The sequence below is a fragment of the Mauremys mutica genome, chromosome 1 (genome assembly GCF_020497125.1).
Source record: "Mauremys mutica isolate MM-2020 ecotype Southern chromosome 1, ASM2049712v1, whole genome shotgun sequence".
NCBI lineage: Eukaryota > Metazoa > Chordata > Testudines > Geoemydidae > Mauremys > Mauremys mutica.
Window position 1 is genome coordinate 107,854,532 of NC_059072.1, and position 27,972 is coordinate 107,882,503.

Sequence of the window (27,972 nt, forward strand, 5' to 3'; positions counted from 1 at the left end):
TATGGCACGCATGCCAAAGACGGCATGTGAGCTGACTTTTAATGGCACGCTGCTGCCTGCTGGAGTCCCAGCAGGCAGCAGTGTGCCATTAAAAATCCTGCCCAGCCCGGCCCACTCTTCTCTGCCCTCCGCTTCCCCCACCCCCCGTGGGGGCAAGGGGCAGGGGCAGAAGCTTGGTCCTGCCAGCTCCCCTGCCTCTTCCCGTAGTGTGCTGGGTTCCTGCCCCTCCTCCGCCTCTCTGTCCCTCCCTCCCTGCCAGCTGATCAGCTGATGGCCTTCGTGAGGGAGGGGGTCAGGAAGGATTCGAGTCAGCGTGCTCGCTGCTCCTGGCAGAGACAGAGAAGAAGCGGGGGCAGGGCCTTGGGGAAGGTGGGGTGGAATAGGGGCATCTCCTCCAGCCCCCTGTCCTGACACCCCCCCTCACACACACCCAGCCCTCTGCCCTGAGTCCCGCAACCCTGCACACTCCCCAGGCCCCTGCCCTGAGCCCTGTACCCCCTTCATACACACCCAGCCCTCTGTTTGAACCTTCACACACACCCACGACCCCAGCCCTGACTCTTGCACCCCCCACATCCCCACCCCCACCCTGAGCACTAAACGGGAGCTCTTGCCCCCCCCATGTTCCCACCTGCACCCCTCGCACCAAATGGGAGCTGCCAGGTAAGTGCCCCACACCCGAACCTCCTGCCTCAACCCTCATTCTAGCTCCTGGCCAGACCCTTCATCTCCAGCCCTGTGATCAGTCCACTCCCACCCTCAGCTCAGTGCAGAGAGAGGAAGAGAATGGGCCAGAATCAGGGAGAAGGTAGGTACCCACTGTATGTGGGCAGGGCCGGGACCCCAGACCAGCAGCGGGCTGAGTGGATCTGGCAGCCGGGATCCCGGCCAGCAGGAGCCGGCGGATGGAACCCCTGAGTGGCAGTGGGGTCCCGACCACCGGCCCCACACAGCCCGCTGACGGTCTGGGTGAACAGAACCCCAGACCAGTGGCGGGCTGAGTGGGCCGGCGGTGTAAGGTCAACATTTTAATTTAATTTTAAATGAAGCTTCTTAAACATTTTGAAAACCTTGTTTATTTTACAATACAACAATAGTTTAGTTATATAATATATAGAGTTATAGAGCGAGAGACCTTATAAAAAACATTGAAATGTATTACCGGCACGCGAAACCTTAGAGTGAATAAATGAAGACTCAGCACACCACTTCTGAAAGGTTGCCGACCCCTGCACTATTCAGTTATAGTAATTTTATACCAAACATGTATTCACTTTCTTATTCACTGATAATTGTTGTGCCACTTGTTATTGAGGACATGGATGAGATGCAAAATTAATCCATGGAAAGCCTAAGATGTGTCAGAACTGGAGATTAAAACTAGACAGTCAGTGAACACAGTTGTATTCCCCTCTGTCCTTTCTGTCTGCAGGGTATGTTTTTCTTTAAATCTGATATGTGATACACTGAGACACATCTTAGTGGTAGAAACTTTAAAGAAATGTTCCTTCGTCTTTAATTGGAAATAATCATAGAATCATAGACTTTAAGGTCAGAAGAGACCATTATGATCATCTAGTCTGACCTCCTGCACAACGCAAGCCACAGAATCTCACCCACCCACTCCTGTAACAAACCTGTGTCTGAGCCATTGAAGTCCTCAAATCATGGGTTAAAGCAGGGGTAGGCAACCTATGGCACACGTGCCGAAGGTGGCATGTGAGCTGATTTTCAGTGGCACTCACACTGCCCTGGTCCTGGTCACCAGTCCGGGAGGCTCTGCATTTTAATTTTAATTTTAAATGGATCTTCTTAAACATTTTAAAAACCTTGTTTACTTTACACACAACAATAGTTTAGTTATATATTATAGACTTAGAGAGACCTTCTAAAACCATTAAAAATGTATTACTGGCACGCGAAACCTTAAATTAGAGTGAATAAATGCTTTTGTAGATTTCCCTTCAGATACTATGAGATGGTCATTAGAGAATATATTTAATTTGTAAGCTCTTCTTTGGAGCCCCTCCCCGTGATATCCGAGGACTGCACAAACATTACTGAATATATCTTCACAGCATCCCATGAGGTAGGGAAATACTATGGCCACTTTACAGAAGGGGAGGCTGAGGCACAGGGATTAAGTAATGTGACATACCTGTGGTCACACAGGAAGACAACAGAAGAGCCAGGAGTTGATCCTAGACTTCCTGATTCCCAGGCCAGTGTCTTAATCACAAGACTCATTTCTATCAGCAGTGAAAGGAAGTCTCTGCATTTTACCTGCAAAATCCACTATAATTATTTATCTCCTCAAGTTACAGTTTTGATTTTGCAGCATCAGCAGCATGACAGTGTTGTCCTAAAAACTCTGAGGCAGTTTTCTAGAGGCAACTTCTAGTTTTCTGGGAATGAAACAGAAGTGGTGGACACTGCATTTTTTTTATTTATTTTTTTAAACGAAAGGCCAGATAGCTGCAATACCCCTTCCTCCCTTTGGATCTGAACAGTACCCACTGAATGCTCATTAACTTCACTGGGCATTGGATCTGCCCCTGAAACCTGAATATGCTCACCGATGGAATGGCTATTTTTATTTCTACTCATTCAGCATATAAATGACATTTGTTATGGAAGCACCTCTAGGCCCCAGCTGAGACTCAGATCCTATTGTGCAAACACAGTAAGGGATAGTCACTGGCCTCAGGACCTTACGGATTGAATAGACAAAACGGACAAAGGGTGAAAGGGGAGACACAGATGAGAAGAAGCGTTACCCAACATCACATAAAAGGTGAGGAGCAGAGCTCGGAAGAGAACCAGGGTCTCTGGACTCCTAGGCCATAGCCCTGGGACTTTATACCATGGCAACTTTTCTTTGCAAAGGCTAGGTGGACGCTTATTTCTGTTTAAACTTATTTCAGTTTAGTTAGCTTAAGTCAGCTTCTAATCAGACTAACTGGCAAAAGTCACTCTTAAACCAAAGTACAAGTGTCCACACATCTTTTTGCATCAATTTAAATAAATTGGTTATAAAATCAAACCTTTAGTTAAACCAGTGCAACTTTCTTATGTTGAGAAGCCACTGGGCTCTGCATCATATTATGACTTCAGCAGGGCCGGCTCCAGCATTTTTGCTGCCCCAAGCGGCAAAGCAGGGGGAAAAAAAAAAAAAGATAAAGCCGCGATCGACGGCACTTCAGTGGCAGCTCTACCGCGCCGCTTCATTCTTCAGTGGCAATTTGGCGGCGGGTCCTTCACTCCGGGGGGACTGACGGACCCGCCGCTGAATTGCTGCCGAAGACCGGGACGTGCCGCCCCTTCCCATTGGCCGCCCCAAGCACCTGTTTCCTTTGCTGGTGCCTGGAGCCAGCCCTGGACTTCAGACAGGTACACTACACTTGCAAGAGCTAAACACAAGTGTGAGCACAGGAGATTTTTGGTTTTGCTACCAAGTCCAAGAAGATGTATAGTAGATCAACTGTTGCGATTAATTACAAGTCAATTCTATGAGAAAGTAACCTGGCTGTAGTTTTGGACATGCCTCAGTGAAGTCTGTAGAGCTGAATGTGAAACTTCTAGCCTAAGAAGCTGTCCTGTTTCAGCTTGCAGATGTGTGTTTTGTTAACAAATTCTCTTTGGTTTTGGCATACAGATCTCCTTTAGTGGAGTAGTTGTGTATATATATTGCAGAAACCACTGCTGCTGCACTAAAGGTATTACATAAGCCATTCTCCCTTGTCAAACATCATGGTTTTACAGTACACATGCAGTGGTGGTTATACCAGACACATGTTCAACAGTGAAGATTCTGTTCCTGTAGGAGCACTTCAGGGCCACAGATATCCTAACTAATAATTAACTTCAGTTATAGTGGATAATAAACCGGTGTAAAAGGCAAGACATTTTATTTGAGGGATTATAAAATCAACCGAGACAAACATTAACTACTTGGTATAAACTTTTGTGTCCTAGTTAATGTCTACTATGGGGTAGCGTACATGGAACTAAAAAGATAATCCTGGCATCTATAAACTTGCCAAAGCTTTGTGTATACAAAGAGAGATGCCTGTTAGCTGTGCCGCTTTACAATGGGCATCTGTCATCTTAGGCTTGATTAGTTATTTGCTTACATATATAGCCCAGGACAGCCACTTCAAAGTCCGCCAGGATGCAGATGCACAGAATTATTCCCAGTGCTGGCCAGGAACTAGTCTTATTGTAGCAACTTTTCAATTCAATTCATGCCCGTCACCCCAGTCGGGGTATGGGCCGCCAACAACAGATCTCCAGAGTCCTCTATCTTGGGCCATTTGCTCTAACTGGTTCCAGGTATAGCCCATTTTTGTGCAATCAGCCTGAAGGTCGCGTTGCCAGGTGTTTCTTGGACGGCCTCTTTTCCGCTTGCCTTGGGGGTTCCACCGCAATGCCTGTCTGGTGATGTTGGTTGGCTGCTTGCGTAGTGTGTGTCCTATCCACCTTCTTCTTCTAATTTCTTCCTCTGCTGGAGGTTGACGAGTCCTCTCCAATAGGTGGATGTTACTGATGGCGTCTGGCCAGCGGATCTGAAGAATCCTTCTAAGGCAGCTATTAATGAAGGTCTGGATCTTCCTAGTGGTTGTTTTAGTTGTCCTCCAGTTTCAGCTCCATACAGTAGGACTGGTTTCACGTTGGAATTGAACAGTCGAATCTTTATTGCCAAAGATAGCTCTCTGGAGCTCCAGATGTTCTTGAGCTATAGGAAGGCTGCTCTTGCCTTACCAATCCTTGCTTTGATGTCTGCGTCTGTGCCACCCTGCTGGTCGATGATGCTGCCTAGGTAGGTGAAGGACTGCACTTCTTCCAGGGGGCTTCCATTCAGTGTGACTGGGTCGTTGCTGATGGAGTTAATCTTGAGGATCTTGGTCTTGTCCTTGTGGATGTTGAGGCCGACCTGTGATGACGTGGCTGCCACTACGTTGATCTTCTCTTGCATCTGCTGTTTGCTGTGTGAAAGGAGTGCAAGGTCATCGGCAAAGTCCAGGTCATCAAGCTGGGTCCACAACGTCCACTGAATTCCGTTCCTACGCTCGTAAGTGGATGTCTTCATTATCCAATCAATGACGAGGAGAAAGAGAAATGGTGACAACAAACATCCTTGTCTGACTCCGGTTCGTACCTGGAAGCTGTTTGTGAGCTGCCCTCCATGGATCACTCTACAGTGTATGTCGTCATATGAGTTCTTAATCAAGTTGACCACCTTTGCTGGGATGCCATAATGCCGAAGGAGCTTCCAGAGGGTCTCTCGATCCACGCTATCGAATGCTTTCTCATAGTCAACAAAGTTGATATACAACGAGGAGTTCCACTCCATAGACTGCTCCACTATGATGTGGAGCGTTGCTATCTGGTCCGTGCATGATCTATTCTGCCGGAAGCCTGGCTGCTCATCTCGTAGCTGTGGATCGACTACATCCTTCATTCTCTCTAAGAGGACTCGATTGAAGACCTTCCCAGGCACCGACAGAAGTGTGATTCCTCTGTAGTTGGCACAGTTGCTAAGGTCTCCTTTCTTAGGGATTTTGATGAGGTATCCCTCTTTCCAATCTGCCAGAATCGCTTCTTCTTCCCATATCTTCTCAAAAAGGGGGTACAGCATTTCCACTGAAGCATCCAGATCTACTTTCAGGGCCTCTGCTGGAATATCGTCAGGTCCAGCCGCCTTCCTGTTCTTCATCATAGTGATGGCTTTTCTGATCTCGTCTCTGGTTGGTTTGTCGCAATTGATTGGAAGGTCCTCGTTGGCTGGGTCAATGTCTGGTGGATTTGGTGGTGCTGGTCTATTCAGGAGTTCCTCAAAGTGCTCCGCCCATCTACTCATCTGTTGTTCTATTCCTGTTATAGACTTTCCCTGCTTGTCTTTAACGGGACGTTCCGGCTTGCTGAACTTTCCAGACAGTCGTTTGGTAATGTCATACAGCTGTTTCATGTTGCCGCTGTATGCTGCCTGCTCCACTTCTGCTGCCAGTCCATCCACATAATCTCTCTTATCCTTCCTAATACTCCTCTTCACTACTCTGTGAGCTTCAGCATACTCTTTTTGAGCTTTGGCCTTTGCTGCTCTAGTCCTGCTGTTGTTAACTGCTGCCTTCTTCTTCTTTCTGTCGTCGATGTTAGTCAAGGTCTCTGCTGTAATCCACTTTTTCTGCTGGTATTTCTTAATTCCAAGCACTTCCTGGCATACTGACCTAAGTGTCTCTCTCACTTTCTGCCATCTGTTGAGTACACTGTCTTCCTCTTCCTCAGACCGATCCTGTAGTACTGAAAACTTATTCTTTAGCGTCAGTCCAAAATCTTCCTTGATCTTGTGGTCCTTCAGAAGGCTGACATTATACTTCGTTCTTCTATCTGACGCGTCTATCCAGTTCTTCTTCAGCTTCAGCTTCAATCTGGCCACCACTAAGTGATGGTCGGATGCTGCATCTGCTCCTCTTCTAACTCTAACGTCCTGTAAAGATCTTCTGAACTTCTTGCTAATGCAGACATGGTCGATCTGGTTTTCTGTCGTGCCTGCTGGCGATACCCAAGTACTCTCGTGGATCCGCTTGTGAGGAAAGATGCTGCCTCCTATGACCAGGTTGTTAAATGCACACAGATCCACAAATCTCTCTCCATTCTCACTCATCTCTCCCAGAGCGTGGGTCCCCATGACTTGTTCGTATCCTGTATTGTCGGGTCAAATTTTGGCATTGAAGTCTCCCATAAGAATAGTGATATCTTTGTCTGGGAGAGTCTCTAATATTTTCTGAAGTCTATTGTAAAAGTGATCTTTGTCCTCCTCTTCGCTGTCATTGGTTGGGGCATAGCACTGAACAACATTCATCTTAATCCTCTTCATTTTAGTTCTGAAGGATGCTGTGATGATCCTGGGGCCATGTGCCTCCCAACCAATCAGTGCTCTCTGTGCCTGCTTAGACAACATGAAGCCTACTCCCTGTGTATGAGGTGCGTCGCTCTCTTCATGTCCGGAATACAGCAACAGCTCTCCTGTCAACAGTCGCCTCTGTCCAGCTTGTGCCCATCTTGTCTCACTAATACCAAGTAGGGTCAGGTTGTTGCTCCTCATCTCTACTGCAACCTGCGCCATCTTTCCTGACTCGTACATGGTCCTCACGTTCCATGTGCCGATGGTAATCCTTCTGGTTGCAAGAAGGGTGATCGGCTTAGTGGCTTCCTCGCGGCTTTCACCACCCAGCGTCATGCGTCTTCGAGTTGAAGACCCTTCTTTTTCCAGGATAAAAGCCTCTGTTGTCTCTATTGTTGGCGTTTCTGTAGCAAATTGATTTTTTACGGGGTGGGGTTGCTAGCCCCACGCCCAACCCTCCTCCTTTACCCTGACTTGGGACAAGCAGATGGCCCCAAAGGACCGCTCTGGTGGAGTTGTATCAACTTTACAAACCTTGATATTTGCTTACTAAAGGATAAAGAATTCCAATGTGAACTGTTTTTGATCAAATAAAAATGGACATTGAGCCAAAATCGTCGTTGGGGTAGCTCCACAGAGTTCAGTGGAATTACAAAACCTGTTCAGAGAATCAGAAGAATTTTGATTAACATTTTTAAAAATTCTTTTTGTTTGCACTCTTCTGCCCTTCCCACTTTTGTGAAATGAAATACCATGAGATGTATTTCTGACCAAAATGAGATCAGGAAGTACTGGGCAACTCACAAATAAGGCTGACCTGTCAGGTTGTATAACCCAGTTCTTAGGGGGGGGGAAAAGATTCTGATAAGATTTAGGATCCTTTCCAAGCCAAACCTAACCTTATAAAATTGTCCATTTTCAATAAAGGATAAAGAGGAATGGTCTTGATTTTTTTTTCTCTCACACTTCAACATTGTTGTAGTCCCATAGATTACAGTGGAATTACCCCTGCTGTGTGTCTGTATTAAATATGGGAGAATCTGACTCAAAGGATCACTGAAATCCAAAGGAATGCTACAGAAAAGTCATGCAGTGAAAAACAGGGCACAGAAGGTGCTATGCTGGCAAATAATTTGTTTTAATGTTTATACATTGCCAGAATATAAATCTGTAATTAGTCCTTTCTTTTGTAATAACTGACATGTTTGTTGCTCACGTTGTTAGTCTGTAGCCTGCAGCCTGTATTGCAGCAGGAAAGCTGTACTTTGAAGTTTAAAAATTATACGTGGCATATTTCTCGTGTTAAAGGTGAACTGCAAAGCTGCTTTTCAAAAAATTAACACACTCTTCATGATATCTTCATGATACCAAATGAATAGCTGCCGAAGATAAATGCAGGCCAAAGAATAAGTAAGAAAAATGTTTTAAGAAATTTACATTGAAATATTTAAAAATTTATTCCTTCTTTACTTACAAGATAAGTCCTAAATTCAAGATTCACTTTCAACAGCTGATAACATTGCAAATAGCTAAAACACTGCAATGAACACAGGAAAATGCTCACCACCTCTGGGCCAATGTGTATATGATCTTAATCAATTATTTCAGGAGAAACATAGAAGCCCAATCTTGAGCCCAGGATCAGGTCCATGAGTGGAGGCTGGGGTGGGAGGAGGATGAAGGTTGAACTGATTTTCATGTATTTTGCTTTAGAGTGTTTAAAAAATTGGCAATATTTACCCTGGGCATGTGATATGAGTGACAGTGGGTTGTGATTTTTAGAAGAATTTCAAAATCCCTTTCTACTCTATTTGTGATCCCCCTCCAATTGTTTGCTCCCTTTTGCACATACTGCTGGTCATAAAGCTAAACATTAGAAAACAATCAGGCATGTTTCAGTGGCTGCCAGACACTGAGCTTCTGACACAATGGCATGGTTTGTATCTGAAAGAAACTTTGGCATTGTTTCCTGAACACGCAGAGTTAGTTACATCAAAAGAAAGGGTGTGTTGCCTAACAACCAGGCAAATAGATAAAATTGGCTTTACTATTTAATGAGCTAGTCAAGGCAGACCTGGCACTGAACCCAGGGAAAGTGTTGTGGGTTTTAAAGGTAATGTTGCATATCTTTCTCCTGATTTGAAAGTACTGCGCTCTGCTTTGACTTCATTCATTCCCTCAAGTGGAACTAGATGGATTGGGTAGCCTCACAGCCTGAAATGTTATGGTAGCCACTACATACTGAATATATGGCCTCGGGCCTGGTCTACACTGGGGCGGGGGAGGGGTGTCGATGTAAGATACGCAACTTCAGCTATGGGAATAGCGTAGCTGAAGTCGACATATCTTATGTCGACTTACCTCCCGTCCTCACGGCACGGGATCGACAGCCGCAGCTCCCCGTCGACTCCGCTACCGCTGTGCGCCCTGGTGGAGTTCCGAAGTTGACGGGAGCGCATTCGGGGATCCATTTATCGCGTCTAAATGAGATGCGATATATCAATCCCTGATAGATCTATTGCTACCCGCCGATCCGGTGGATAGAGTGGACGTACCCTTGGATATGACAGTGCATGGCTGTGCTTCTAAAATAAAAAACAAACCCCTGTTTTTGGCACAAGACTTCCTGTGTTTCTTTGCTATACTTTGAACACCGATGAGAATGTGATCTCCCTTTTGGCATGAACTACCTGTTCAGAAGGGTTCTTCATGAATAACAGGAGATAAATGCCTCACACTTGTCAGAAGATGATTGTTCTGCCCAAGTTGCTGCAGAAGCAGATTTACACAAAGCAGGCGAGAGGCAGAGCTCCTTAACTGCAGAGCGGGAAGGCTGCTTCCTTATCAGAGCCGTGTGCTGCCCTTACTAGGCTCTGGAATGTTCATTGCCCCTTCACTGTCCACTTCTTCTCCATACCAATACATTCTTCATTTAAAACAACACAGACCTAGGGTGTAGGAGCTAGTGCTCAGCGTACCACAGCCGCCAATCTTTCTTATTTCAGCAGAGGAGTCCTGGCTTTTTAAAATCAGTCCTGTGGGTCGCTTTATAACTGGAATGTCCCACAGCAAAATGCATCCCAGTTCTTTGAAAGGACGGATGGTCTTTTGGTTAAGGAACTGACCTAGGGCTTAGGAGATCTGGATTTAGTTCCCAGTTGTGACTCAGAATTCCTGTGACACCTTGGAAGAGTCATTTAGTCTCTCAAAATGTGGTTGTACAGTGCTCAGCAGACTGGGGGCTTGATCTCAGTTGGAGCCTGTAGGTGCAACTCTAATATAAATTAGTAATGATATTACACCTCTTTGACCCCTGTTGCAGCAGGATCTTTTTACATGATCTCCATTCTCTGAATCTGTCCCTATCTTTTCTGGTCTCCCACCCAACTTAACACCCATTCATTTCCTCCCTGTTCTTTCCAGCTCAGCAGCTTGCAGCCCAGCACCTTAGTTGGTTAACTAAATATGTCGCTGAATTCTTAGCCGTGGCTGCTTTTGCACTTCAAAACTGTGTAAGGTATGAAGGGAATGCAGCTCCCTGAACTTCCTGAGATGTTAGGAATGCCATTGTCCAGTGACACAGGAAAGCAAGGCACTGATCTCTGGCCTTCACACGCAAAGTTTTTCCGGTCACTTTTTAAAATAAAACTTTAGTGACTTTCATTTTGGTAGAAGGAGTACAAAAGTCCTATATTTATCAGCAGAACAGCTGATGCACAGGCCCTCAAAGTACAGTATAAGCAGTCCCACAATGCCCTGCCAATGTGTCTCAGTGCTGGAGGGGCCTCCCCTCTGCTTCAGTTCAACCTTGATATTAGTAGTTCTGTAAAATATTATTTTCTTTCAAAATCTTTTCTCATTTTACTTTATAGTAATCCTTTGCCCTAAAATGCCCCTCTCATCTCAGGATCCAAACATTTTACAAAGAAGAATTAGTTGAGTCTCTAGAAACATCCTTATGAGATAACTAAAGGATTGCTTCAGCAACAGGACATAACACTGTGCAAGAGTTTAAGACGGAATGAAGGAAATAAGCATATTGTGTAGACATTAAATAAGGAATTTAGGTGGGCAGAATTATCTAGACCAGTGTGTGCTCAGGTTTGGCCAGGTCACCAGGACTAGCACCCCTATGTGAACAAGTACCATGAGATTTTTATTGGCCATAGGTGATCAAAACCTCATCCAAAAGAGAGTGCTGCCAGCAGCAGTGTGCTCCCTAACAGTACACTGCAGCATTGATTCAGTACAGCCTCAGAATGAAAAGCACCACCTACTGATTCACAACATCCGCTGTCCTCGTGGTGCTCCCTGAAGGACTCTCATCCACATTCTGACCTGGCCTGACCCTGCTTAGGGCCAAATGGTCACAGCCCTTATGTGGTCATGTACAGGGGAGTATGTCTTCTCTCCACCCTGTTACTCCCCTGCTCAGATTGTGGTAGGGAATGGGAGGAGATATGACCATACACATGCGTGCAAGCTGGGCACACAGTGGAGAGTAAAGGAAGGGATGAAATAACTTACTTCTCCCTAGAGTAAAGGAAGATCAGAGGAGGAGTTGTTCTCGGTTCTGCTCCTTAGGCAGTGCAGCCATGTGCCAGCCCTGGCCCATCACAATTGTAAGGCTGCACCATAGCCCTTTGTAAGATCTGACAGTATTACGCCTCCAAGCACATGGCTGCTGCTGTCAAAAATTCATACATGAGGATGCTTTTTGTGCAGTGATTTTAAACTAGTGTGCTGTGGCATAGTGCAGTTCCATATCAGCTAGTGTATCTTTGCCAGTAATGGAAATTCCGTACTTATCATTCATGATATTTTTAGCTCTTATAAATAGTGAAACTATTTTTGATAATCACAAGCAAGGCTGTTGCACACACCTCTGTAGACATAACCATAAACTGGCAAAAGGGATCACTTGTTTCAAGTGTGTTGTGTCTGAGGAAAATTTAAAATTGCAAAGCAACACTGATGGGTGCCATGTGAATAAGCTTGATTTCCAGGTCCATTAATTCTACTCAGTATCATTTCACGAGGGAACAAATGAACTCAGAATTATGCATACTAACAACAAAGCATGACCGAAAAGAAAACTGCAGTTATAGTGTATCCTTGTTTAAACTGTATGAATACCACCAGAGGCAAAAAAGCACAAGAATTGCATTGGCAGCATATAAAACACCACATCTGTTTTACAGTGCATAAACAATAGGGAACTTTTAAAGTGGTAGCTCATCAGCTTTATGGCATTAATAAAATTTTAAACCATTGTAATTTGCCACCTGGTTGTGTAAAACTTTTTTGATGAATTTATTGTGAGTGACTCATTTAAAGGGAAATTTTGCTCCTTTGTTTGTGATGAACTGTGATATCAGACTGCATTTTATATTCTTTTCCAACGAAAAGCCTGAAATGTGGTGCAGTATGCAGGCCTCTCCCCAGCAGAACTGCCTGAGGTCTAAATAGTGAGGCTTAGATTTATGATGCCATTATTCTGAAATTCAGATCACATTCCGTTATAGACATAAATGTATCTTAAAGTTATTGGCCTCGCTGCTCTCTCCATAAATTGGTAGTTCATTTGGGGCTCAGCTTCAAGTGGGAGTTTTTTGGTTTTTAAATCACTTTTATAGTTAATGTTAAGATTATATCTCACAAACCACAGATCTTCTGACTGAAAGCTGGGGCGGACAGTTGTTCCCTGTTGATCTGTGAGGCAGAAGAAATCATGTAGCAGAGATTCAGTGGTACTCTGAGCTGGAGGGAGAGAAAGGTGGCTTTAAGCTGCCTTTGCACCTCCTATATTCTGGGACTCTTCCAGAGCCCTCTGGGCTCGCCTGACTTAGACTCCAACTGCCAGTAGCCTTCTGTGGGCCATGGAAAGGAGGGAATAGCCAGAGCGTAGTATGCTCTAGCCATGTTCCCTGCCTCTCCACTCCCTTGGTAAATTACCTTTGTCTGGGGATAGCAAGGGAGACCAGTGTAAAGTTGCCCTTCAGCTGTACACGTCAGAGCAAAGCCCTTTACACAGAGGGCATTCCCTGGGGTGGAGACACCTACTTGTTGCCTTTAAGCCCCTTTTTATATAAAGGGGCCTTGAAGCAAACAGGGAATTAGGGCAAGGATCCTATATTGGGACACTAAACCAGGTGAGTGTAAATATCCCCCCACCTCTCTTTCACCTGTGGAAGCCAAGGGGGGAACTAAATATTTATAGCTGATGAGGAGATAGGCTCGACCAGGCGGTCGAGGAGATGAGGTGAGCAAGGAAGAGGTACTTGGCCACTGACCAGTCCATCAGTTCTTCATAGCATCGCTGTGGGGACTCTAGGGGAGGGAAGGGAACCTTTCCCAATGGATCTAGCAAAAGTCTCCTCTCATGCTTACCTTTTGCATGCAGCAGCAGCAAATGTGGCTCATCTCCTAACTCCTCACTCCAAGAGGTGAGGCAAGACTGCTGCTGTCGCTTCCAGGGAAAGCCCACTTCCTGTTCCTTCATGCCACATTCCTATCACTGCTGCAGTAAAGAAGCTCTGGGCCTTTTTCCCAGAAGAATGAATCTCTGGTTCTCATTTGCTCACCAAGTGAGGTGAAGGGCAGTCACAAAAAGGGAGGGAAATATACACTTGTTCACTCTCCCAGTACAGTAGCTGGGACACGGACTCTGATAATGTCTAGGCCACCGCCTCTGGTCTCTGCTTTCAGCCATTAGGAAGTAGAGATAGAGGCTAGGGAAAGAGGAAATACAATATGAAAATTAACTCTAAAAGTTAATTTGAAAAACAAACTCCCAACTGGAGTTCAGCTCCAAAGGAACTACTAATTCTTGGCAACCCTTATGGACAAGTCCTAATATTATTTACATTATTTACATCTAGACACCAACCAAGTTGGTACCCCCTTTGTACTAGTGTTGTATAAACACATAGAAATGAGAGTATAGTAGAAGTGAAGCCAATAGGGTTCAAGTAATCTATAGAATCCTCTTTAAATTCTATAGGTTTTCAATTAAGCCTAATAAATTCTGTTGTGGGAATATAGTTCTCTATTAAGTGCTATATGGTAGGATTTTAAAAAAATCTATAGAAAGGCACTTGAATTTGGCCTCATAACTAGACTTTAAATTGCAGTGATCTGAAGAAGTATGAACTTGTTTTATGGCAATTTGTGGAATTGGGGAATAAGTATTTAGAATGCAGAGTATGGAGAAGGGAGTCGTCTTCCATTATACAACACCTACGTTTTATAGCTAATGTACAAAGGTTGCAGAACTTTTTATCACGTGTAACTATAGATGAGTGATTGTGGTTTGGAGGATTGAATTGGTTTGGATAGCTGCCACAAAGTATGGATGCTTATCCAGACCTGGGGCTTGCCATACTGTAGCAGAAATCTTAAAATAATCTTTCCAGTGATATTTTGACACATCTATTTACAGTCCTGAGTTAAACTAGAAATCTCAGTGGCACATGGAAATTAAATAGTGGAAAAAGTCTAACCAACTTGTTCAAACTTTAACAAGTGTTGGTCCAGCTTCTGGGTGAAGGTTTAATACCGTTCTTATTCTATACAAATAGATTCACCTATCCTTCTACAGTATGTTATATTGTCTGGGAGTACTTCCATGGTTTTAAGATGACAACCTTAGTTAGCAGAGTCTTTTGTTACTTGATGACTTTTTGATTACTCAACATCTGGTGACACCCAGCAGGGGAGTCAAGTCATGGCCCAACAACTTCAGTATCATTTCTACTGTTTAGCCAGTGGATGGCAGGAAGACAAGGAAGTGACCAGTATAAATCTCTTCTTACTAATGTATTCCTTTCTGGACAGAAACATGAGTTCTGCTGGCCCAGAAGGAAGGAAAAAGATGAGAGAATGTGATGGATTGATTGATTCTCTTGTGTATTACATCCAAGGAACCACTGCAGACTACCAGCCTGATGACAAGGTACCTCTTCAAAATGAAAGGATTCTGCACCAGGACTAACTAAGAGGGGGAAACAACCAAACCATTCAATTCATAGAGAGATGGTAGAACCTCAAAGATATGAACACTAGAGTTCTGGACTTACCGGTCAACCAGACACCCTGTGGAATCGGAAGTAATCAGGCAGCAGCAGAGAAGCACACACACACACACAAAGCAAATACTTTACTGCCTCGGGGCTTTAGCCCTGGGGCTCAAGGCTTCAGCTGGGGGGAGGGAGGCTAGGGCTGCAGCTCCAGGGAGGTGAGGAGGTCAGGGTTCTGGGCGGATGTGACATTCCCCTCTGGTGTTATCTGGACTGGTGATCTGCTAGGTCACTCCAATCCTTTACTCTGGGAGCCAGTCTTACCCTGCTCTGCTGTGAGGACCGCCATCCTGGGCTGTTCATGCACAGTCTTTGGCATGTAAGCTGCTCCTTGGATTGTGCAACCGAATGACACTAGCCAATATCTCCAGTCCCAGACACGACCCTAGGAACCTCCATCTTGTAGTGTCCAGTTATGCCCCCTGGATGCTGGAAGCTTATATGAGTTCATCAATTTAACAAAGAAATTGATATGCATTAGGCTTGTTATCCCAAGGTGAGTCTCGGACACACTTGAAACCAAACACACTGCTTCAGGTAGAATAAACAAACAAATTTATTAACTACAAAAATAGATTTTAAGTGATTATAAGTCAAAGCATAACAAGTCAGATTTGGTCAAATGAAAAAACCAAAACGCATTCTAAGCTGATCTTAACACTTTCAATGCCCTTACAAACTTAGATGCTTCTCACCACAGGCTGGCTGGTTGCTCTTCAGCCAGGCTCTCCTCTTTGATCAGTGCTTCAGTTGCTTGGTATAGTGTCTGTAGATGGAGGTGGAAGAGAGAGGAAGAGCATGGCAAACATCTCTCCCTTTTATCATGTCTTTTCTTTCCTCTTGGCTTTGCTCTCCCCGCCCCCTTTCAGAGTCAGGTGAGCATTACCTCATTGTAGTCCCAAACTGACCAAAGGAAGGAGGATGACTCTCTCGAGAGTCCAACAGATCCTTTGTTGCTGCATAGGCTGCCTTGTGTCTTTTGTTCCTGGGAGGCTGGGCTGCGTTTGTGCCATATATGCCCTGATGAGGTGTGAACTGCCCCTCTGCTCTTGGAAAGTTTTTTCCTGGGCTTGTTTTAAGCCATGAGGACACATTTTCAGCCTCATAACTATTTACATGGAATTACAACCTATAACAACAATTAGTATAACATCACTATGGGCAGGTCTATGCTACAGCCGGGATCAACGCTCTGAGATCGATCCACCGGTGATCGATTTAGCGGGTCTAGTGAAGACCCGCCAAATCGACAGCAGATCGCTGTCCAGTCAACCCCTGCACTCTGCCCCCGATGAGAAGAGTAAGGTAAGTTGACGTGAGAGTTTCTCCCATCGAAGCCCTTTGGTATAGACCCCACGGTAACTCTGCCTAAAGTATGTTGGCTTACAGTGGTAGTGTAGACATAGCCTATGACAACAATGCTCAGTGCATCATGAGCCTTCCGAAGACACCCGACATGACAAAATTTGCATTGGATACCACACAGTCATTTTATAAGGATGAACATGGGAGTGCTGGATGTTCCCCCAAGGTACAGAATGTCACAGCAGGAGAGCACCAGGGCTCAGGGCTTTAGGTCTGGGGGGAGTGCTGGGGCTCAGAGCTTCTGCCCCCTGGCTCCTTTCCTGGCTTCAGCCCTGCAGGAGGTGCTGGGGCTCGGGTTGCCTCCCGCAGCTGAAACCAGGAGTGCAGCCATGGGGAGCCCCGAGCCCTAGCACCTCCTGCCCCAGGGCAGAAGACGGGAATGGAGCCATGGGGCTGATGCCCCTAGCCCCAGCACTCCCCCTGGATCTAAAGCCCTGAGCCCTGGTGCTCCCACGGGTCCGAAGCCCTGACCCTCCTCACCCTTCCTGGAGCCCTGACCCACCCTGCAGCCGCAGCTCCAACCTCCCCCAACCTCAGTGGCTGAAGTCCATAATATCTTGTTCAGAGTTATGGACATTTCAGAGTTACGAACAACCTTCATTCCCGAGGTGTCCATAACTCTGAGGTTCTTACTGTATGCCGAAATGATTGTGAAGGAACTATCACATTTTCACTTAGCAGAGGTGAATGTCAGATAAGACACTTTTCATAGGTGGATTTATCATTGTGTCCTATGAGGATAACACACATAGGTAGAGAGTAAAATTTTCAAAAATGCCTAAGTGAATATAAGAAGATGCCCCATATTTTAAAAAGTGATTTACAGCTAGATTTGTTAAAGTTTTTAGAAGCCTAAATATGTAGATGGGTTTTAGTGAGGTTTTCAAAAGCACCTGTGGTTTCTGGTGGCCTAATCACTATTGTCTAGTTCTTCTTCAGGCGACCAGAAACCCAAAGGTTGGCCATGTAAGATCTTGAATCAAACATTCCTCCCATGTCTGTATTGTCTCTTCAACACGTGCAGAGAGCTATAATATTTACTTCTTCATTATTTTAGGCCACAGAGAACTGTGTATGCATTCTTCACAACCTCTCCTACCAGCTAGAGTCAGAGCTGCCTAGCAGTTATGCCCAGAACATCTATGTACAAAGAAAAAATACTCCTACCAATGATAAAATCTTGGGGTGCTTTGGAACACGCAGCAGGAAAGCAAAAGTGGTAATGTGTGAATTTATTATACTTTGAATTGTTAGGCAGTTCTAGCGTGGCTGGTGGCGAATGGTGATCTAACAACAGCTGCAATAGACCTGGGGTCCTTCAGGGTTAATAACTTGTCTGGCAGCGTGAGCCAATCAAATTCATTTCAAATGATTGACACTTAACTAGAAGCTTGTAGGTTTGTGACCTGCTGCTGTTAGTATGATAATGTCTGATGTCACAATATTTTTAAATACTTATCTTTTATAAACCATTGTTTGAGTTCACAGCATACTGTAGTTTGTTATATCTGGGGGTCTGAAGAGCCAAGCAATGAACTTGATTCTGATCTTATACTAGTTTTACATTGATTTAATTCTGTTGACTTCAGTTGGTGGGGTTACTCCTGATTGACATTAGTAAAAATAAAAGCAAAATCAGGTTACAGTTACAGAATGCCTGCTTTAGATTGTAATGAATTGGGCCATATAAGTTCTCCAGTTCTAAAAGTTTGATCTCTTTACATGTTTAGAAGCAACAAGATACTCTGCTACCCGAGGAAAAGAGCAGTCCCAAAGGGGTAGAATCACTCTGGCATTCCACACTTATTAGGATATATCTCTCCTTAATAGCAAAAAGTACAAGAAACTACACTCAAGAAGCATCTTTGGGAGCTCTCCAGAACCTCACAGCAGGCAGTGGACCAGTAAGTTCCTTGTTTCTTTTTTAATTTAGAAATGTGGAGACTAGGGCCACAATGTGAGATGTTTACAGCTTTGAGCTCAGACCCCCATTGTGAAGTTGCAAGTTCACAGGATTAATCAGTAAGAAATAATCTAAGAATATGGACATGGGGGAGCAGGCTCAGAATTGTGGATACTTTCTGCTTGGCGCATTAAGGGACTGTTCCTTCTCTGTATGCATCTCCTTCTATGTAACAAGCTAATTCATTTGGACAGAGATGAAGGCATAGGTGTATAAAATAATGATGTAAAACATTTTTTCTTCTAATATTATAATTATTTCTCTATGAATTTCCTCAAAGAGCAGAAAACTCCCTCTGACACACCCACAGCCAAGGTATTTTTAAAGTGTCATCACTTTTCTAGTATACACCACTGACTGGCCAAACAATCCCAGGATCAAGTGGTATAAAAGGGATTTAAAGCTGCTATTGCATCACCCTTCTCTTCTGTCCAAGCTTCCACATAGTTCAGAATCTGGGCTAATATCTCAAACGTTCCTGAAAATGATCTATAGAGAAACTCGTAACTGCATTGCCTGCGCTTTTCAAAAAATGAGATAACTTAATGTGATGGTTGTTTATACAGCAGTAGAGTCATAACAATTGCTCATTAAAGTTGTGTGCCTTATGACAGATGCCATTTTCAGCAGCTCATACTGTTGTCCAGAAGGCAAATGGCCTTCAGAGTATTCGATTCATGCTGCATGTAAGCAATCCAAGTATAAGGAGGACAGCCGTCTCATTGCTCAGGAACTTATCTCGTAATGCCTCTCTGCAGAGTGAAATAGGTGAGCAAAGTACTGTTTTCTTTCAGATTTTATCTCTGTTTCTTCTCTATTTTCAGTTTTCCTTCTTTTTAAGAAAAGATTGGATTAGTGGATTTAACAGATTTAGGGCCAAACGCTTGCAGTCTTTTTTCAGGTAAAGGTCCCATTGACTAAAATATAGGTTTTGCCCAAATGAGGATCATAGGCTCAGATTCTCTCTGTTTAACAGTATTATGTATTTCTCAGCATATCTTTTCAGAAAAGATTAAATGAAAGAACTTAAATTAGTCCAATTTTGGAGAGGGAAGATAGTTTTGCGTTTAAAGTGATTAACACTCTCACAAGTGTACAATGACGTAATTAATCCCTATATTTGACCCTTTGAGTGTAGCCACTAGCTGTCAAGGTGACTGTATGCTGGCAAATCTTCTCATTGCGGCCTCTTCCCACTGGCACTAGTGTAAGGCCATGTCTACACTAACACTTACGGTGGCAAAACTTTTGTTGCTCAGGAGTGTGAAAAAACACACCCCTGAGTGATGTAAGTTTGCCGGCAAAAGTGGTAGTGTGCACAGCGCTATGTTGGGGGGAGACATAGCTACTGCCGCTCGTTGAGCTGGTTTTATTATGTCGACGGGAGAGCTCTCATAATGCGGTTATACGAGCGACACAGTAGAATTACACTGTGTAAAATCTATGAAAGTGTGTGTAGAATCAGGCCGTTGTTCACGCTACTTGTGTGTTCCACCCCTTCCCACCCCCATCCTGTGTCTCTTGTCTATTTAGATCGGAAGCTTTTCAGGCAGGGGCCATCTACTACTCTGTGTTTGCTCAGTGCCTTGCACAGAGGGGCCCCATTCTCAGTCACTGAGAATAACTGAGGCACTACCGTAACAAACATGATTAGAAACATGAACACAGGAGGCTCCTTACCCACTTTACCAATGCAGCCCAGTGCAGCGTTTAACCAATAACTTCAGTATTTTTTGTTGTAGGGATTCATGCTGCATATTTCTGTGCATCTCTTGAGAAGTGCTGAGTATCCAGAACTCTCACTGATTTGGTCTCTAGCGTCATTTTTCTGAAAGTGTTCTTAAGCACCTGTGTAACTTTAAGCACATTTAATTTTCAGCCCATGCTTAGGTGCTTTCCTGAATGAGGATTGGTTTAAGCACAATCTTAAATTCTTTCTTAAATCAGGGCCTCGAACTGGAGTTCAGAAAGCTCAGTAGCTCATGTGGTCAGGCCCATAATGTATATACCTCACAGTTCAGAATTGCTACGCTAACATTTATGCTATATTCATCACACTTCGCACAGTTAGTGCAAAGATATTTTATAACAGTTACATGAATTAATTGAAAGTTAGTGAAGTGTCCCCAGCTTGGATGGGTTGGAGTAAAATATAATATATGTTAATCTGCCTCAGACTGGGGGGTGCAAAATATACTGTAGGGAGGAAATCTCAGCCTAACAATATTTATAGCTAGGCATCATTATACCCACAATTGGCTATAAAATACAATCATGAACTTTCTTATGAAGGGACAGCCCACCTGTTAGCAGACACCCAGTAACATAGGTGGAGTAAACCTGGTATTAGTGTGTTGTATATACAAAGCAGACTATATGGTACATTTGTAATTGAATTATTTGTTTCCCTTTCATCCTCTAGCCAGAAACGTCTTATCAGATTTGGTCTCCATACTTCCTGACTCTGTCCAAGGGTCGGAGGTTACCAATGAGACCACAGCTTCTGTCTGCTACACCTTGTACAACTTGACCCAGAACAGCTCCCAGAATGCCCGGCTTCTCCTAAACACAGATGGCCTACCAAAGATAATGAACATCAGCATGAGTGACAGGTAAGCCATTTTAAAGTTCCCCCCAAGATAAAAGAGCAGCAGCATCCATTGGAAAGAATATAACTTAAAGGAATAGACAGCCTAAATAATAATTGTAGTGTGACTCAAATCAAACACGTTGGGTAAAACAATGAAGCCCTTTTTAATAACTGCTCTATCCTGTCTTTTTAAATGGCTCCTCAAAAGGTGATAGGTAATGCTGAGAGTCTTTCACGGAGGTCACAGAAGTCACGGATTCCGTCACTTTCCGGGACCTCCGTGACTTCTGCAGCAGCCAGTGGGGCTGACCCCAGGGCTGCCTGAGCAGCTGAGGCGGCCACGGGGCCAGCCACACCAGCCGCTGCTCCGGCTGCACCAGACAACTGGTCCCGGCCACTGCCCGGGAGCAACGGTCCGGGACGAGCATTGACATCCCAGGCCGCCCCACCACCAGCAGCAGCAGTTGTGCCCTGGGCCGCCCCCCCCCCCACACACACACACCCATTCCAGAGCAGCAGCAGTGAGGCCCTGGTACCCACCTCTCCCCCCAAGAAGCAGCAGCAGAGCCTTGGACCGTCTCCCCACCCCCACCCAGCAGCAGCTGCAGGGTCCCAGGCTGCCCCCCACCAGCAGTGCCAGGGCCCCAGGCCAACCCCCCCAGCAACAGCAGTGGTGTGCCAGAGCAGCAGCAGTGTCCACTGGAGTGGCCCCCCCTCCTCCGAGCACCTGCAGCACCCTGGAGCCCCCTAGAGCACCAAAGATTTAGTCAGGGGTATTTAGAATACAAGTCATGGACAGGTTAAGGGCTGTGGCTTTTTGTTTCTTGCCCGTGACCTGTCCATGACTTTTACTGAAATTACTCATGACTAAATCACAGCCTTAGTAACATGCTGTGGCTATGTGTACACTGCACACCACTGGTGGTGTCATGTAGGGCATGTGTAGAGAGACACAGCAGTGAAAAGCAGGCTGTGTCCACCTGCAGTGTGTACATGTGCAGTGTGTACGGCTACACGCGGCAGTGAAAGGCTCTGGCAGGGGAAACGTAGCTGGGAAAGGCTCTGGCAGCAGCGAGGCTGTGGGACACTATGCTGGTAAAAACAGTAGTGTAGACAGGGGAGGCACTGCTAGAGCATTTAGAGAGCTGTGTAAGTAAGGTGCATACCCACAGCGTTCAGGCGTATCTTTACTCTACTTGCCTAAGTGGTGTCTCACTGTCTACACTGCTTTTTATACCTGTACAAGGGGGGTGTGCAACATATGTTCTCTATCAGACACTGTAAGGAGCGAGCAGTGTAGATATACCCTATATTATAGGAAATTCATCTATTGAAGGACTAGGTCTTTTATATAAATAATTCTGTTTGTGCCAGCTCTTCTCTCATAAGGGTGAAAGTCACCTCAGTAATGGGGGCCTACACAGGACCGTCCATAAACTAAAGCCCCACTTTAACCCTTAATATTGGGTTTAACTAGGACAGAGGGCCTTCGATGGGCCCACTGTGCTGCAGTGTCTTTCACCCTTAATTAATACCCCTTAGAGGTGGAGAGTTCAGACTACTCTGTTGGGAATATCGTCACTAATAGCTAAAGCAAGGAAGTGTGTTCTCTATGCTACTTTAGGTGGTAGGGATGTCATGAGCTGTACTGGGGAACCTGAGAGAATGAACTCAGCTCTTCTCAGGGAAATGAAGGAGGAACTGATCATAAACAATCATGTTTTTAAGTCTGAACACACATTGTGTTCACGAATTGGTATTTTAAATGTTTTATATTTATTTTTTACAAATTGCAGTAATATGCTCAGCAAAGCTAGCAAAGCTGCCTCAGTCCTCCTGTACTCCTTGTGGTCACATACTGATCTCCACAGTGCCTACAAAAAGGTAAGATCTGGGTTAGTGCAAACATTGAATCTGCCTTCAGATTAAACTGCTTTGGGGTTTCTTTGTGCAATTCATGGAATGCAATGTCCTGTATACAGAACCAGGGCCGGCTCCAGGCACCAGCAGAGCGAGCTGGTGCTTGGGGTGGCCCATGGAAGGGGACGGCACATCCGGGTCTTCGGTGGCAATTCAGCAGCAGGTCCCCGAGTCCCTCTCGGAGGGAAGGACCTGCCGCCGAATTGCCGCCGACATACAGTCACAACTTTAATTAAACCACTGTTGCATGTCCACACTATGCCTCTTGTGTCAGCAGAACGCATCCACACTAGCAGCTCTTGCATCGACACAGAGAGCAGTGCACTGTGGGTAGCTATCCCACTGTGCAGCTGGCCGCAGGGTGCTTTGGGAAGGGTTTGCAATGTCTCAAGGGGCAGGTACAGCATCACATGATGCAAGTTTCTCAATCCTATCATTCCATGGGCATCCTACTAGATTACCAGCTGCTTCTCAACTGAAGTGTGAGGAATGGAAGGGGGGCAGAGTGTGTGACAGAGAGGAAGGGGGACGGGGGAGAGACAGAGACCACGTGTGTGTTGGGCGAGAGTGAGTGGGTTAATATACTGTCCTATGCATTCCCTTTGTTTTCAGAATTGTCATTAACTATAATTAGATCTTTTTGTTTCATTCCAAAGGCTCAATTTAAGAAGATAGATTTCGTCAATACCCGTACAACAAGAGCGTACAACTCACTCAAAGACTAAGGCAGGCTACAAATATATAGAGACTGTGTGTGGATTTGTATAATTATCTACTCAGTATCAGCCTGGCCACCATGAACTGTCAAGTATCTAAAAAAACAGAGACTGATTTTGTATGATAGCTGATGCTGTCTTCTGCCTTTACCCTATATCACACTGTTCTCGGTGTACTTCAATATATCAATCGTCAAAGATGGTATTGTTAGGGATTCCTAGTGCAAATTTTTTTAAGCTTACTATACTAGTCAGTGTTTCAAACAATAGGTGTTTATACAGAGAGGTTTGAAATTCTGACCTGCAACACATTCTTTATAGGCTACTTTTTAAACATGGAATTTATCTCCACATTCTGTGAAATGGAACAGAATGTACAAAAAGTTGTTTTATCATGTGCATTTTTAAAAGCACCCAGAAAGTTAGGAGGAGGGTTTTTTTTATAGAGGGGGGTGTTTGTCTTTGTTTTATTTTAGTTTTTGTTTTTTTCTATTGCTTGTATTCATGTGCTCAATGGCTCACCAGTCTCTTTTGCTTTGAGATCTCAGCAGCAACAGCAAAACTGACAAGCAGTAATGCAGCTTCAGCCCACTTTCCTCCCTTTCACTGCTGCCAGAATTTTTGGCTGTGTCCCAGAAGGAGTTTTAAAAAGTGTCGGCAAGTTACTCCTGGGGGAATTCTGTGCCACTGCGCAATGCAGAGTTTTGCAGAAATTAATGTTATGTGCGCAGAATTTCTCTTTTTCCCCACAAAAAAGGGCTGCAAAGATGTGGCCCCTGGACCCGTCAGAGCCCAGCTTGCAAATAGAAAGCCAGGCCAGGGGGAGGGGGAAGGAACTGGAGGGTTCCCAGCAGCTGCAGTTCCCAGCAGGGGCGGCTCTACAAATTTGGCCGCCCCAAGCAGTCATGCCCGGGAGGCGCCCCCCAGCCGCGGGAGCAGCGGACCTCCCGCGGGCATGACAGCGGAGGGTCCGCTGGTGGCACGGCTCGGCTGGACCTCCCGCAGCTGCGGGCGGTTCGCTGGTCCGGCAGCTCTGGTTGAGCTGCCGCAGGCATGCCTGCGGGAGGTCCAGCCAAGCCGCGGGACCAGCGAACCGTCCGCAGTCATGCCTGCGGGAGGTCCACTGGAGCCGCCGGCCGAGCGTCCCCTCCGCAGTCATGCCTGCGGCAGGTCCGCTGCTCCCGGGGCTCCGGTGGACCTCCCGCAGGCATGACTGCCGCCGGCCCAGCCTGCCGCCCCCCCGGGAAAGAGCCGCCCCAGGCGGGTGCTTGCCCCGCTGGGCTCTGGAGACGGCCCTGGTTCCCAGCATGCCCTGAAGGAGGGAGGTGGCAGCATGCAGGAAAGTCTATGCAAGCCAAGGACTGAGCATCGGGCTGTTTCTCCCTCTGGATCCCTGGGCTCTAGGAGGTTAGAGGAGTGAGTGTCTGGGCTTTGGAGGGCCCCATGGCTGGGCTCTGGGGGGAAGGGGGCATGAATGTCTGGTCCCCTGGATGGGCTTTGGGAGGGGAGAAACAGGAACTGGGTTGTTGTGGGGGTTTCTCTACTCTTGGGGGAATTTTGTGTGGGTATTGTTACAGACATACTTGCTGACAGGTATTTTGAAATAAATTACCAAAATAATTGAAAGTGGCATGATTATATAGTGTTATTTTGACAAATAAAATTTGCAGAATTTTAAAATATTGTGCGCCAAATTTTTAATTTTTTTGGTGCAGAATTCCCACAGGAGTAATCAGTGTCAGGTACCTTGGGCTAAACTAGAATGTATCATTCATTGCCAATTGGGTTAGAGAACTGATGTTGATTCATGGACAAGTTTGAGAAACATTCAGTTTAAAAACAATTCTGTTGATAGCTATAAATCGGGGGCGGACAAACTTTTTGGCTCTAGGGCCACATCAGGTACAGAAGTTGTCTGGAGGGCCAGGTAGGGAAGGCTGGGGGAGGCTATGCCTCACTAAACAGCAAGGCATGGCTTGGCCCCCACCCCCTATCCAGCCCCCATCCAACCCCCCCTGCTCCCCACCCCTGACTGCCCCCCGGGTCTCCCGCATCCTATCCAAACACCCCTGCTCTCTGCCCCCGACCACTCTCCCGGAGCGCCCCGCCCCCATCCAACCCTCCCTGCTGTCCCCGCCCCATGTTACTTGTGAGGTGGGGGAAAGGGGGGCTCAGTCCTTTCCCTGTATGTTTCCCCTGCTCGTTTGGCTGCTCTCCCTGGCAGTCAGGCAGGGCTCGCTCCCTATCTGGGCTTGGCTGCTGGGGACAGGGGCCAAGCATGCTGGGGGCGGAGGGGGGCCCTGGCTTGCTCTGCCCCGTCCCCTGCAGCAGGGCCTAGGCCCATTGACTGCCCCCCTGCAACCTCCCCTGCTCTTCGCACCCCCCCCTGCTCCCCACCCTCTGACCATACCGCCCTGGAGCACCAGGTCTGGCGGTGCTATAGCTGTGCCACCCAGCCGGAGCTGCAGCCACACTGCCCAGGCGCTGGGGGAACTGTGACTGCGAGGGAGGTAGGGAGGGAGGGGAGCTGAAGGGGAGGGGCCAGGCACTAGCCTCCACCCCACTCACCATGCTGCTGGGAAGTTGGGCTGGCTCCTCTGCAAGGCTGTCCTGACCCCGCTCCCTGGCAGGAGCTTGGGGGCCAGAGGGAAGGGTCCTGCAGGCTGGAAGTGGCCCGTGGGCCGAAGTTTGCCCCCCTCTGCTATAAATGGTAACGAGAGTGGGGATTGGTCCCGTATCTTTATTACTAAGGATTTACGTGAGAGATTAGTGACATTGTTGCTTAGGAGTTCATCTGATCCGCTTTATATGGTTTCACTTGTAGACATAAATTATCCATCGGCAAAATCATAGTCTTTCCACAGCAATTAATTGCAATATGACAATCAGAAGAGTGTGACTTCAGCTGTGGGAGTAGGTAACAGCTGGAGATGAAATTCTAAGTAATACAACACTAGGGGTTTCTGACATGATCCTGTACCTGGAAGAGGGGACGTAGGCTAAAATACAGAAAATGTGCAATGCCCTCAGTAAAAAAAAAAAAAAAACTGTCTCTTAATAAATTTTTCATGGCTTTCTTTGAGCCAGCAGCTGATCTTTAATGTATAAAACTCTATAGGCCGGATTATCAACTAGTATAAATCGACGGCTCTCCATTGAAGGCATTGGAGCTACGCTAATTTTATGCCATCTGAGAATCTGGCCCTATCTATTTATAACCCTCTTTGGCCCAGCCATCACCCTCGCAGCACCTTCACTACCAGCCTCTGGCACAGGCGTTATTACCGTAGCCCTGATCCACCAAAGGATTCCTCCACATTAGGGAAATCCTCAACAGAGCCTGTTTTATGCCAGGGGGACTGGGAGCAAGGACTTAATGGGCCAAGAATTGTACCCATTCATTTTAACAGTCCTTACCAAAGGACTTACCTTATCTAAAGCTATAACCAAACAAGCCACAGCACAGCAGCATATGCAAATGTATCTCTGGGTACTAGGGAGCTAAATTCTGCTCTCAGATGTACATAGCTGTCTTTGACTTCTGTGGGAGCCACATATGTGCATCCAATGCAGAATGTGTCCCAGGAAGTTTAACGAACATTATTTTCCTACCCTAGATCATTTTTATATATTAGTTGAGGCTTTTTCTTTGCTTTGAATAACTAACATCAAATGCATCAAGTGGGAGGTTCTTAAAATAGTTTGATTCTCAAGGGACATTTGCAACAAGTTCTATACCCAAATACAGATATTGCTAAAAAAAAAAAAAAATCTACAAGGGGAAGACAAGAATACAACCTCATGTATGTGAAAATGTTTTCATTATTTTTTTAAATGCGATTGAAAACAGGTATTTAAAATCTGAATATTTCTCTCCGGTGTTCTGAAACCAAACCCCGCTGCATTGTACTGATGAATGAACACTGGGAAGTGGCACTGAACAGTGTTGTACTGCCCTGAAATGAGTAAAATGCAAAAAAGTGTACAAAGAGCACAAAGGGTGAAAGTGAAGAATGAAAACCAAGACCAGTACCATAGAAACAGAGAAGATCTAAGACTTGAGAGGGAGACTTTCAAAAGTGCTCAATATTGGCCTAACTCTGCTCCTCTTGAAGTGTGATTGAATTAATTATGGTGCTAGTTATAGCAGGTACAGATTTGTTTTTTATGTTGACTGTGGCCCTTTAAATCATGAGTGTTCAAAATGTATCTTGCCGTTGTAAGCAGGAAAAGTCAGAGCTGCCATCACTCGCAGTGATAAATAGGGCTGTTTGGGAAGAAATCTAGGGACACGCCTTATTATTAGGCGTGGGAGGATTCGATTTTTATCGGTAAATGGTGAAATCGACATTTACAAACATACATCTACAGAACAATTTAAAAATATTTCCCTCGATAATAATCAAAATGTACAGAGAGGCAAAGTAAGAAACATG

The 27,972-nt window shown here is 45.6% G+C and overlaps 1 protein-coding gene across 1 annotated transcript in view; it reads left to right on the plus strand.

Annotated features, from left to right (window-relative positions):
* The window catches only part of PKP2 (plakophilin 2), a 74,444-nt gene extending 50,049 nt beyond the window's left edge, over positions 1 to 24,395 (plus strand). The window contains exons 7-13 of the mRNA XM_044989975.1: positions 14,741 to 14,858; positions 17,405 to 17,566; positions 18,078 to 18,251; positions 18,925 to 19,078; positions 20,733 to 20,922; positions 22,697 to 22,784; positions 23,477 to 24,395. Of these exons, the coding sequence (XP_044845910.1) occupies positions 14,741 to 14,858; positions 17,405 to 17,566; positions 18,078 to 18,251; positions 18,925 to 19,078; positions 20,733 to 20,922; positions 22,697 to 22,784; positions 23,477 to 23,545 (955 nt within the window). The 3' untranslated portion in view covers positions 23,546 to 24,395. The remainder of the gene's footprint in view (positions 1 to 14,740; positions 14,859 to 17,404; positions 17,567 to 18,077; positions 18,252 to 18,924; positions 19,079 to 20,732; positions 20,923 to 22,696; positions 22,785 to 23,476) is intronic.
* The last annotated feature ends 3,577 nt before the right edge of the window (positions 24,396 to 27,972 follow it).